The sequence below is a fragment of the Camelina sativa genome, chromosome 11 (genome assembly GCF_000633955.1).
Source record: "Camelina sativa cultivar DH55 chromosome 11, Cs, whole genome shotgun sequence".
NCBI lineage: Eukaryota > Viridiplantae > Streptophyta > Magnoliopsida > Brassicales > Brassicaceae > Camelina > Camelina sativa.
In genome coordinates this window covers 46,409,848-46,422,339 of record NC_025695.1, presented here as the reverse complement: position 1 = coordinate 46,422,339, position 12,492 = coordinate 46,409,848, and the positions used below count along the sequence as shown (strand labels likewise).

General features: G+C 39.3%; 3 protein-coding genes and 1 pseudogene across 5 annotated transcripts; 1 reads left to right on the top strand and 3 right to left on the bottom strand.

Moving 5' to 3' along the window:
- On the top strand, positions 52-537 carry LOC104729030 (uncharacterized protein At4g04775-like). The gene is made up of 2 exons (XM_010447932.1): positions 52-177; positions 259-537. Exons 1-2 carry the CDS (start codon positions 52-54, stop codon positions 535-537), a joined length of 405 nt encoding a protein of 134 aa, XP_010446234.1.
- On the bottom strand, positions 1,329-2,194 carry LOC109127450. Its single transcript, XM_019232134.1, has 3 exons — positions 2,060-2,194; positions 1,947-1,982; positions 1,329-1,895 (listed from the first exon to the last, which is right to left on the bottom strand). The coding sequence occupies exons 1-3, from the start codon at positions 2,192-2,194 to the stop codon at positions 1,329-1,331; spliced, it is 738 nt and encodes a 245-aa protein (XP_019087679.1).
- Positions 5,542-10,299, bottom strand: LOC104726741 (U-box domain-containing protein 52-like). Of its 3 annotated transcripts, none has more exons than XM_019233070.1 (9): positions 10,211-10,299; positions 8,763-8,982; positions 8,535-8,656; positions 8,134-8,443; positions 7,610-8,049; positions 7,336-7,437; positions 6,822-7,250; positions 5,977-6,735; positions 5,542-5,885 (listed from the first exon to the last, which is right to left on the bottom strand). In XM_019233070.1, exons 2-9 carry the CDS (start codon positions 8,965-8,967, stop codon positions 5,703-5,705), a joined length of 2,550 nt encoding a protein of 849 aa, XP_019088615.1. In that variant the 5' UTR covers positions 8,968-8,982; positions 10,211-10,299; the 3' UTR covers positions 5,542-5,702. The 3 variants fall into 3 exon arrangements, with proteins under 3 accessions (XP_019088615.1, XP_010443973.1, XP_019088614.1); XM_010445671.1 differs by having other exon boundaries at positions 8,763-8,976; positions 10,211-10,286; XM_019233069.1 differs by lacking the exon at positions 10,211-10,299 and adding an exon at positions 9,050-9,554.
- On the bottom strand, positions 9,838-12,426 carry LOC104726742 (annotated as a pseudogene).

Here is a 12,492-nt window from a genome sequence, read left to right as displayed (position 1 = left end):
GGGTTCATATCGTTTGCTAGAAAAAAAAAGAGAGAGTGATTGAGTGTAGAGATGGGTGATCAAGGAAGAGGATTCCCAACGAGATGCAGATGTGGTGAAGCTGTGAGAATGGGTACGTCAAGGACTGCCAAAAACTCACGAAGACTGTTTCACTCCTGTCCAAGAGGATATGAAGAGGTATTGTCAATTGACAAAATTTTGTTTCACTTTACTTGTTTTAAGTTTTGATTTTACTTTGCTTCTTTTAAGTTGTTGCAGAGTAGATGGTATCACACTTTTAAGTGGACTGATGAGTGTATGGTTGAAAAGATAGAGGATATGAAGTTGAAAATGAATAATGTGGAAGAAAACTCTATCACATTACAAAAGAGTGTCAATGCTTGTGAATCAGAGGTTGGAACCCTCCAAATGGAAACTCGTGTTTGTGAAGTTGTGATTGAAAAGGAGATAACAGAGTGCAAAATGGAGCTTCGTAGCTTGAAGAATATGATCGGATGTGTTGTGATGATGATGTTCATTTACATGTTTCTGTTTTGAGTAGTGGAGTATGTAAGTTATAAGGGGTTGTTGATGTGTTATGTAAGAAGGAAGAACTAGTTGTAATGTAGAAGAAGAAGTAATTGGAAAAAACTTGTTCACATTGAGAAACTTGTTCAAAAACTTGTTCACATTGAGAAACTTTTTCAACATCCATTTAAAAAGATCAACAATATCCTAAAAACTTGAAAACTAAAACTTATAGCCGCATCCTCAATGCTTCAAAAACCACCAAATCATCACAGCTCCTCCAAAAACCTCCAAAAAACTGCTCCTCCTAAAACTTCCAATCCATATACCAAAACAACAAATCCTTCAAAAAACAGTAGTTGAAGTCAGAAACGATTTAACTAAACTCCATCAAAGTAAGCTTTAAGAGAGGAGATAAACCTGATAAACTATTGAGTAGGTTGGATTGGTCCTTGTGACTGAGATGGTCCTTGTGACTGAGATGCTTGTGACTCACCTCCATCTTCTCTTGGAGTCTTCTTTTTTGGCCTATGCATCTCCAGAACCATATTCTTACACTTTGTTATATTGTGACCCGCTTCTCCACATCTTCCACAATGCATAATTCTTCCCTTTCTTGAAGCTTTCTTTGTTGGAGATTCATGTCTGGGCTTCTTCCTCTTTGGCTTCGGTTTTCTTCTTTTCATGTTTTCAATTTCTTCAACCAAATGAGCAGGTGGTTTGATTACATCGCCAGAGTTCCTCCAAAACCGCAGACCATTAACTGGTTCTATGTTGGAAGAATAAATAAGTTTCTGCTTTGCATTTGAATACCATTCAGATTAGTAATCCTCATGATTAAGCTTCTTCTCGGCAATGACTCGTAGTGCATGACGACATGGGAGTCCACTCATCTCCCATTTCCGACAAGCACAAGTATGCATTCCCATATGTAGGCTGACAGATTTTCCACAATCAAGAACTTCACACCTACTTTGTGCGGACCCTGAAACGTACTTGGTGTATTTAAGACTTTCCTGCTCCTCAGCTATGAATGTTGCCGCTCTCTTTGTGAACCTACCTCTGTGGAGACATGCTTTTTTCATCCTCAACTCTATACGCTGCATTGTTCTCCGCCGGATGATCTCCAACATTTCAACCATTGGAAAATACCTTGAGGGATCAATTGCATTGTTGAATAATTCTGACAAGTTGTTGTGCACATCTACACACGATGTTGTGGGTTTGCAGAAGGCAAGACTGCAATTCTGTGGATTCCTCTGCATTATTGCATCATACAACCGCATATCATAAGCTTTCACCCTTTCCAGATTAGCCTCATACTCCGACAATATGTAACTCTCAGCAACTCTCCAGAACAACCCTTTCATCTCGCTTTGACATGGGAACTACTTTTTAAGATTCCCATAAATGTGCCTTGCACACATCCTGTGCTCAACCTTAGGCAACTCTCTCTCTACAACGTTCAACAAACCCTATACAACCAAACAAGCATAAGTTATTTAACAAACTCTATACAATCAAACAAGCACAAGTTATTGGTAAAACTCACCTTTTGCCTATCAGATATAACTGTAAAACCTTGACCATCCCCAATATTTTCACTGTTTGCCTTAATGTTTCTTATAAACCAAGCCCAATTATCTTTATTCTCTACATTCACAATAGCCCAAGCAAATGGATACATTCCATTGTTTGCATCTCTCCCAACAGCTGCTAGTAATTATCCTTTAAGAGTGCTTTTAAGAAAGCATCCATCTAGTCCAAAGATAGGACGATACCATGTGGTCCACTGCTTTGCGAGATTTGCGAAACACACATAGAATCTGTGAAAATTTTCTGATCCTTCATCATCAAAAACTGTGTTTAACTCCACAGTTGATCCAGGATTTGACCTATTAAATCAAAATGATTAGTCAAATAATTAGTCAAATAAGTAGTAAAAAAAATCAAATTTTTAATCAAATTTTTGAAACTTACCGTATCAGCTCAATTCGGTAGTCTTTGAGCCTAAAGAACTGCTCCTCATGCTCCTTCTTGATGATATCTAATGCCTTATTCTTCCCTTTTCTACACTTGTCTCTTGAGACAATCAGATTGTAGTTCTTCATCACTGCCTCTTCCATTGCCCTCGATTTAAAGTCAGGATCAGTCCTAATATCATCCAGAAACATCTTTGCAAGTACTCTTGATTTCAAGATCTTGCAATATCCATCAGGAGTGCAAACGTGTTCATACTCAAACGATTTCACCTTGTACTTTCCAATACACTCTTCATAGGAGCAGTAGATCCTCCATTCACAAGGGATCTCACTCTCCTTTACACCACACACTGCTTCACACTTTTCCTTTCCCCATCGGCTTTACTTAATATTATTCCCACTTTTCAATGCATAATCTACCAAAGCATCCTTGAACTCATCCAAGCTTTCAAAAACCTGACACATTTTCAACTGACCACTTCCTGGCTTGCATCTCACATGCCTCTCCTCATCACCTTCACCTTCAGAGTTAGGAGGAGTATTATGGTAGTCAAACTCTTCATCTTCATCCTCATCAACAAAAGGACCCACATTCCTTTCAACTCTCACTTCCTCCTCACACGGATCTGCATCCCTTTCATGTTCTTCTGTTCTTTCAGATACAAACACGTTAACAACTTTAATCCATCGAGCCCCATCACACATTTTTCCGTAACTACTAGCACTTAATTCCTTCCGATCCTTACTATCTTCAAAAGGAAAACAATACCACAACCGTTTCCCATAGAAAGCCTCACCGAAGGTATTTCCCATCTGCGTATAAAAATCTTCAACCTTACAATCAAATGTTGACATCTCACCACCAATATAAGCATCGTCCTCATCATTTGATGTCCAATATCCACCATAGTAAACAGTGAATGTTACTTCAATACCACTAACACAACACACGGCATAAAAAACCAACAATTCAATTGCAATGTACGGTCCCGAAAAGTTTGACAGAAATTGAACCCAAAAAACTAAATTGGACACGAAATTGAAACAAAAATCAAATCATTACCTCATATTGTCTTCTCAATTACCCGAATTTGGACCTTCGACATCGACCCAACAGAAACACCACGCTCTCGATTCGATGCGAGCAGACACGAACCCTACGAGCCAACACACGAAACCTTTCACTCTTGAAATCCACAGAACACAAACCCAACACACTCCAAACTAAAACGATAATTTGATTCCTTCGAGTACAACCCACAAATCTATGTTTTACGAGACTCACTCTCACCCATCTCTACACTGAATCACTCTCTCTTTTTTTTTTCTAGCAAACGATATGAACCCTAAAATCGATTTGGGGAAGAAATCGAATTTTAATCCCTAAATTGTAAGACGACATCATTTTGTTTCAGAGCTCAACACACGTCAAAATGACAAAACGACGTCGTTTTGTCAAGCCAAACTGCCACGTCAAAGCTGACTAATCAACCGTTAATCTTTCGCTTAACACCGTTTGGACGGATGTCGAAACAAAAAAATTTGATGGAGTTTAGATAGAAAATTTGAATTAATTTTGAGTTGGGGCTGCAATTTGCAGAGTATCAAAGTTAGGGTATGAAAAAGCTAACGAAAAATTGTTGGGGTATATTTTGACCGTTTTCCCGTCCAAAATTCTATTTGGAGTGGAACGAGTTTATTTTGTTGACTGAAATTTGTAGTTTAATGGTTTTACATACTGTCAATATCATGTTAATAATTCGAATTCAGTTCATTCTACATCAACATTTGTTTTAGCTTAACATAAAATTAGAAATATATAGAATTTAGAAACATGAGACAGATNAGATACAAACACGTTAACAACTTTAATCCATCGAGCCCCATCACACATTTTTCCGTAACTACTAGCACTTAATTCCTTCCGATCCTTACTATCTTCAAAAGGAAAACAATACCACAACCGTTTCCCATAGAAAGCCTCACCGAAGGTATTTCCCATCTGCGTATAAAAATCTTCAACCTTACAATCAAATGTTGACATCTCACCACCAATATAAGCATCGTCCTCATCATTTGATGTCCAATATCCACCATAGTAAACAGTGAATGTTACTTCAATACCACTAACACAACACACGGCATAAAAAACCAACAATTCAATTGCAATGTACGGTCCCGAAAAGTTTGACAGAAATTGAACCCAAAAAACTAAATTGGACACGAAATTGAAACAAAAATCAAATCATTACCTCATATTGTCTTCTCAATTACCCGAATTTGGACCTTCGACATCGACCCAACAGAAACACCACGCTCTCGATTCGATGCGAGCAGACACGAACCCTACGAGCCAACACACGAAACCTTTCACTCTTGAAATCCACAGAACACAAACCCAACACACTCCAAACTAAAACGATAATTTGATTCCTTCGAGTACAACCCACAAATCTATGTTTTACGAGACTCACTCTCACCCATCTCTACACTGAATCACTCTCTCTTTTTTTTTTCTAGCAAACGATATGAACCCTAAAATCGATTTGGGGAAGAAATCGAATTTTAATCCCTAAATTGTAAGACGACATCATTTTGTTTCAGAGCTCAACACACGTCAAAATGACAAAACGACGTCGTTTTGTCAAGCCAAACTGCCACGTCAAAGCTGACTAATCAACCGTTAATCTTTCGCTTAACACCGTTTGGACGGATGTCGAAACAAAAAAATTTGATGGAGTTTAGATAGAAAATTTGAATTAATTTTGAGTTGGGGCTGCAATTTGCAGAGTATCAAAGTTAGGGTATGAAAAAGCTAACGAAAAATTGTTGGGGTATATTTTGACCGTTTTCCCGTCCAAAATTCTATTTGGAGTGGAACGAGTTTATTTTGTTGACTGAAATTTGTAGTTTAATGGTTTTACATACTGTCAATATCATGTTAATAATTCGAATTCAGTTCATTCTACATCAACATTTGTTTTAGCTTAACATAAAATTAGAAATATATAGAATTTAGAAACATGAGACAGATTCCAGAACACAAGAAAACTAAATCAAATATACTTTTTTTCTCTCTCTATATATTGTTGTAATCTTGTAATCTCATCACACAAAAGATAAATCCCCGGAACAGAGAGAAACACAAAACAAGATTAGAGTAGTAACACATTAAACGAATCCATCGTACTTATTTGTTGAGTCTCTTTCTCACTATAGTTTATTAGATTTCCACTCCATGATTGCTGAGTAAAGTGTGTAATTAGCAAGAAGGTTCTTGTTAGGCAATGGAAGGTTCGTTACCGGCGACGTATCTTTCACTCTCAGCCATTCCTCTATAGCTTCCCTATCGTACGTGTACCCATCCGCAGCCACGCACGGCTCGTTCATCACTCCCTGTTTCCAACACCACAAAATTAGGTTAAAATCAGAAAAGAGATTTCTTGTGTTGCAAGTAATTAGTCACGGTTTTAGGGTTTATTATTACCTTGATGAGTGGACAAATGAAGTGAGATGGAGGACCAGACAGAGTCCTCGAGAGAGAGTTTTGAGCTTTTTCGACGACTTTCCTAAGCCGCTCCAAAGCTGGGATGATCTGATCTTTAAGATCCGGTCTGTCTCTGCGTCTCAGTTCCGTACAACACAGTCCCAAAGCAGCTAACTCACGAGTCTCACTAATAGGCCAAGTCCCAGCTTTTACATCCAACAGTGCCATAAACTCAGCATCGTCCCCAATCGCTTCTTCCACCATATGAGTAATCGCTATAGCCGGTTTCGCCGTTATCAGCTGTAAAATCACAACTCCTAGAGAGTACACATCTGATTTAGGTGAGATAATCCCGGTCCGCTGATACTCAGGGTCGATGTAACAGAGCGTTCCCACGGGACTTGTTTTCTTGAAGACGGTTAGTTTAGAAGCTGCGTCGTCTTGGTTAACCATTGTGGAGAGACCAACGTCTCCGAGTTTGCTGACGAAGTTGTGGTCAAGCAATATGTTTCCTGGTTTGAGGTCGCGGTGAATGATGGGTCTAGGCTTGGATTTGTGGAGGAAGACGAGCGCGGAAGCTACTTCCAAAGCGATCCTGAAACGCTCGAACCAAGGGATTGGAGGAGTGTCGTTCACTAGCATCAACCGGTCATCTAAGCTTCCGTTGTCCATGTACTCGTAGACGAGACAGCCTCGTTCGGGACAAGCCCCGAGGAGGAGGACTAGGTGAGGATGTCGGATTTTGCTCAAGATCTCAAGCTGTCAAAAGAGAAACACCAAACATTATGACAACATTGGCTTCATCCTATAGATGTTTGGTCAATAATATATACAGATCTTCTAACCTCTTGATCAAACTGTTTAGAGAGCTGAGTTTCTCCAGCGTGAAGGACCTTAACAGCGCCTGTCGTGTGATGCAGATTACATTTGTATACGGTTCCATAGGCTCCGATTCCAATCTTGAGATTTTCTGCGAAGTCAGAAGTCGCAGCTGCGATTTCCTCCCAGGTATAATGTTGGTATTGGATCCCGGGAGAGACGAGAGAAGCCTGGAGCTTATCTTTCTCTCTAGCGTCACGCTCTGCTTTGATCTCAGCTTCTCTTCTATGTAAAGCCTCTTTCATCATGAGTTCTTTAACCTTCTCCGCTTCCTTCATCGCCTCTTCGTACCTTTGCTTCTCCTTTGAAGCGGTATCTTTCGCTACTTCTTCCATTTCCTTCAGCTCCACAAGCTTCTCGGATTCCATAAACCGCCGCTGGTTTAGCTCAGTTAGCTGCAATCAAATCAAGAACACAAAAATCTTAACAAAAAGCAAAAAACGCCAAGGTATATATGTGGCTCAAGAACTTGAATAAAACCTTATTCGAAGCATCCACAGTCTCGGTTTGAGCCATTGCATACATCTCCTGAACATGTTTCAGCTCAGCTCTCAGCTTCTCAATCTCAAAGCTCAGATTTACCTACACAATCAGATCCAGATTCAGTTACGAACCAAAACATGTTCTGCCTCTCTAGAGATACAGAATCAAAGATCAAGACTCTGATTCAGCTAAACAATATGGTGACTCTAGACTCTGACTCTCAATTCTTGACACCAGAGACAGAATCAAGAAAGAAGACAAATCAGTTTACCTGGTTATCAGTCACGGAATGGACACTGAGGAGTCCATCAGACATGTTAGAGGCACAATGAGAAACAAAAGAATAGTTCTCAGGAACCACTGCACCCCAATCCATATTAGCTAGCTCGTGGTTGTTGCTCGAAGACGAACTCATGATCTCTCTCCGATCCTCGTGATCTCTCCATTTAGAAGCCCAGCTCATAGCGTGATACGCATCTGTTCCCATTGGGAACGAGGCACTAAAGCTCTCATCCTTATTCTTCTTCCCTTCATTACCGCTTTGTACAATCTCCATCCCTCTCCCTCTAGATACTTCCTCTTGGTCATTCTCGCTAGAACTCGTCTCCATCTGAACCACCACGCTGGTGCTCATTGAGTGTTTTGGAGCAGGAAAAAACGGAGAGACTCGGGATTGCGCTTCCGAAACAAACGAGAGGAAGTCTTGGTACTCTGTTGTTTTCGAGTTTTCTACCAAAATCAGATAACTGACAGTTTTAAAGACTTAATTTCAATTTAATTGATGTCACCACTTACCAGAAGGGAGTCTAGGACTATCAGTGGAGCCACTCGTAGAACTGCTTCTCTCGGTTCTTTCGAATCGTATGCTTCCGCTAGCGTCTGAATCAGAAGGACGCACGGAAGCTAGTTTACCCTTAGAGACCACATAGACTGTGCAGAACCTCGGGACAGCTGTTGCTATCATAGATGACATATCGATCTTTCTTGAGAAGAATCCGCGAAGAGACATTCCTATTACCAGTTTGGTGACTCCTGTTCCAGCGATCTCTTCTGCTATCGCAGCTACAGGCTCGTGTGATTCCAGCACCAAAATCTCTACATGCACCTTTTTTTTTTTTGTTCCATTTTTTCAGATTTTGGGAAAACAGAACAATGTAAAGAGAGTTTTGGATTTAATTCTTGAGACAGAACCATACCTTTCTCCTTTCGAACATTTTCTTGTATGGACGTAGCATCTCGTTTGTGTGCCAATCCACTTCTTGCCTGTAAGCTGATACTACATCGTCTCTAAGCTCTGACACAGATATCGCGTTCCCCACTGAAATCGAACCATACCCAAAATAAGAAAGACTCAATCTTTGTACACAAATCATTGATCTTTTGCATAAATCATAAGATTCTGAATCTTTTAAGTCAATACTTACTTGGGGTAGGGATGTAAGTGACAGGAGGACGAACATAGAGCAATTTGAAATCAGAGAAGCCTTCGGGTACGAACTTCTCAAGGGCCCAAAATGCAACGTATTTGCTCTTCTTCTTTCCATTAATGGCTACCGCTACAACAGGAGATGGTGGAGGAGGTAGAGACAAGTGTTCGCTCAACGCTCTTGCTACTTTTTTCTCTTCCATTGTTTAACCCTGAAACTATTAAAAACAGTGTTTACTTTGCAGGCGAGTTGAGCAATGGAGATTCAGGCAGAACAGAGCTTACCCTCTAGTTCTGTTGAAACAGAGAACGAAGAAAGAACCCTATAAGTCTGGTGATCTTAGGACATTTTCTTAAGAAGAAATTATTGACGGAGAAGGAAGGATTAGGACACAAGCAAGCACGTTGTTGCCGCCACAATCCCCCATTTATACTGTTATATAGTCAGCTCAGTAATTAATCCATTTTTTTACAATTATTTTTCTTCATACATTCAAACATAATACAAGACATTTTCTCTCTTTTAATTTTCTTTGGAATTTAATTAATGAAATAGCTTACTATATCAAAATCGTTATATTCGCTTTTACGTTGGTATATCCCTCGGGTTGCAGTTTTTGTATTAAAATAAACAAAGTCAAACATATAAAATATTCAAACAATAAAGTCTTAAGAAAAATTAAATTAAAAGAAAAAGAATATGTCGAGATATCGGGAGAAATAAGCTACAATAAACCTTTTAAAAACATAGATATTAAAAAGAAAAAAAAAACTTCGAATACATCAAAAAGAAAAATGACTAAAACAATGGTTTCTCAAAATAATTGAAATTTAGAACCTACACTTTTTATTTAGTTTGAGTTTATGGATTAGATAAGGGGAATATGATCAAGCTTCAAAAAATGATAAGATGTCAAATTGTCAATCTTAGGATTTAGTTGCCTACATGACATTCTCCTCAGTTTTTGTCACGTCTTCTCTCTTTTTTTTTTTTTTTACTAAATAATACAAACATTATACTAACATACAATTAAAAATAATTGCAACAACTCGATATAGAATCGAAAAGGATATACCTAGGAATTCTCCTATTTTATTTATGCGCTCGTGTAATCAATGAAATTACAGAGAAAGTCAACTATTGTTCATATGTTTTGTTGTTTACTGAAAAAAAACATATTTCCTTAGTCTCTTGTCTGATCAATTCAGACAGATCCCAGAACAGAGTTTCCTATGTTTTTTTTTCTTTAGTAAAAGCAAAAGAATACTTCGGGATACTCCAAACAAGCTTGCCATTCGGTATTTCCATACGTGAACGTCGTGCCGTTTCTTTATTTACAAACTACAATGAGTTTTTTATCAACCTTTCTATCCTATTATGATCCATAACCAAATTGCAGGAAACACAGTTTCATAAGAATTAGTAGTATAGTAGATACAATTTACCGGTTTCATGGCAGCACTGTGAAGACTTGAACATCGTCCATGTCAGGGTTCTGGACTGAGTACTGAAACGTCCAGCCATGGCAAGCTCCTGCGTGAGAACCGTTCTTGTCAACAGCCACTACGGCTCCCACGAAATCTGGAAACTTCCTTGTGATTCTCGAGATTGCGTCTTTAGCAGCTTCTTCTGGTTTCATTCCTTGTCTCATACTCTCCACGACTTGGTAACTAAAACCTCAACAAGGAAGAATAAGAATCATAGTAAGCTCGATTTAACACATGAGAAAACATAATAACCCTTTCATTTACATACACACTCAAGATTCAACTTTAGAGCCACAAGAATTAGACACGATTCATTAGTGACCTTCACCTAGAGAAACCTATCTTGGTCAATAGATTGCATTAAAGATAGGAACAAAAAACAAAAGTGTTCTTTTGTTCAAGGAGATTGGGTAGTTTACCAAGGGAGGAAGCGCATCATGGTGTCACCATCTCCAGTTGCACCACATCCACCTACTTCATCATCAGCATAGGCTGATGAACCGACAATAGGCCCATCACCAACCCTGTGTTTAACAATCAAGGCTTCAAGTTTTCCGTCGAATCTTTACATTATATAAGGATTAAGTAACCTATATTGATAACACATGAAATCCATTTTGAGCATATTCTTTAAACATTTCGAACAATTAGGAGGCTTATGAGATAGATAGGGTTGGTTTAGGTCAGAGACAATGGTAGATTTAAACAGCATTACCTTCCAGGAATCTTGAATGTGGCTCCATTGGTCGATGTCCCAACAGCTATATGTCCCATCTATTAGAAGACTACACTCAGATTTTCTCATCATGGGAACAGAAATGTATAGAGAATGTAACTGAACTCATCTTACTTTGTCAATGACAGCCATCGATATGGTATCGTGATTGTGAGGACCAACAAGAGGAGGTCTATACTCAATCTTTCCCATCTCGCAAGATTCAGCGCGTTTTTCTCCAGAAACAGTCATAGCACCATTGTTTGGCTTGTACGGTCCACAGTCATTATCAGGGACTACGTTCTTCCTGAAATTGGGCTGACATCGATTCTCTTTCCAGTCCGACCACTTCTTTACGGATTCAGGGGAGCTTAGGTTCATGGGTCCAGGAAGACCCATGGAGATTGCAAAGGCTGATGCTCCTTCTCCAGCCAGCAGCGTGTGTTGAGAGTACTTCATCACTAGATTTGCAGCTCTAATACCGTCTTTAACATACCGCATTGCAGCAACAGCTCCAACCTCCATAGTCACCTATGAATGTCCTTAGCATAACCCAAAAATGTTTTGTGAGTCATTCTTCAAGATCTTGATGCGAATGGGACTTATATAGCGAGATACCGATGAATTCCATTACCCCATCCATGACTAAAGCATCAATCATGGTCTCACCATTCTCATTTGGACTTCCACCAGGCCCAACTAATAATACCAACAAAGAGAATTTTCACTTTCACAGAGAAACATTAGAGAAGTAAATTCAAAAGATAGCACCAAGATGATAGCCCCCAAACCTGTACCGTCACAGCGAAGTTCCGCACAAGCAGAACAACCTTCCACAACAGCTTCTACTGCAGAGCTCCCATTATCAACTGCTCTTCAAGCGGCTCTAACAGCTTCAAGAAAAGGCCAAGTACTCACCACTACAGGAAACTTGTCAGATCTCACCAATTCCGCTTCAGCTACCTGAAACCAACCATTCATAGATAAACCCAGTTTGTTATACGAGACATTTCCAAGTCTATAAACAAAGTTTAATACGGATTCTGATGATTTAGGCATTGAATGAAACATTGATCAGTATTCAGTAGTACCCAAAAATTAATTCAATATGTATAACAAAGTCCAGCATACAAACAAACAGCAAGTGATTCGATTTAGCAAAAAGCACTCAAATTTAGCAAAATCTAACGTCCGAAACTAGAAATCAGAGATATATCTCCACCAAGAAGTAGAAAACCCAATATACGGATCCACCCAAGTCTTAAAAGAGATCAAAGATCCGATTTTTCTATCCCAGTTCCGGCTTGAGATTTTCAGATAGCGCTTACCGTTAGTGGAGGCAGTAACAGAAGAAGAGTACAGACCAAAGTCAAAGGATCGCTTCTCGCCATGGCTGTGACTCTCTGTGAGCTCAAGAAGCTACAGAAACGACAATGTCTGCTACGTTTTGACTCTAGAGGTCCATTTGGTCGTCTACTCATGAGTCAACATGTTCGGTTTAATCGGTTTGGTTTCATTTGGATTT

What these genes read in the sequence shown, in the direction of transcription:
- LOC104729030 (XM_010447932.1), top strand. Translation starts at nt 52, where the DNA reads ATGGGTGATCAAGGAAGAGGATTCCCAACGAGATGCAGATGTGGTGAA. An exon ending in GTCCAAGAGGATATGAAGAG is followed by an intron (nt 178 to 258) that starts GTATTGTCAATT and finishes AAGTTGTTGCAG; the next exon opens with AGTAGATGGTATCACACTTT.
- LOC109127450 (XM_019232134.1), bottom strand. Translation starts at nt 2,194, where the DNA reads ATGTATCCATTTGCTTGGGCTATTGTGAATGTAGAGAATAAAGATAAT. An exon ending in TTATATCTGATAGGCAAAAG is followed by an intron (nt 1,983 to 2,059) that starts GTGAGTTTTACC and finishes TTGGTTGTATAG; the next exon opens with GGTTTGTTGAACGTTGTAGA. An exon ending in TAGAGAGAGAGTTGCCTAAG is followed by an intron (nt 1,896 to 1,946) that starts GTTGAGCACAGG and finishes CTTAAAAAGTAG; the next exon opens with TTCCCATGTCAAAGCGAGAT.
- LOC104726741 (XM_019233070.1), bottom strand. Translation starts at nt 8,967, where the DNA reads ATGGAAGAGAAAAAAGTAGCAAGAGCGTTGAGCGAACACTTGTCTCTA. An exon ending in AAATGTTCGAAAGGAGAAAG is followed by an intron (nt 8,444 to 8,534) that starts GTATGGTTCTGT and finishes AAAAAAAAAAAG; the next exon opens with GTGCATGTAGAGATTTTGGT. An exon ending in TCATTTGTCCACTCATCAAG is followed by an intron (nt 5,886 to 5,976) that starts GTAATAATAAAC and finishes TGTTGGAAACAG; the next exon opens with GGAGTGATGAACGAGCCGTG.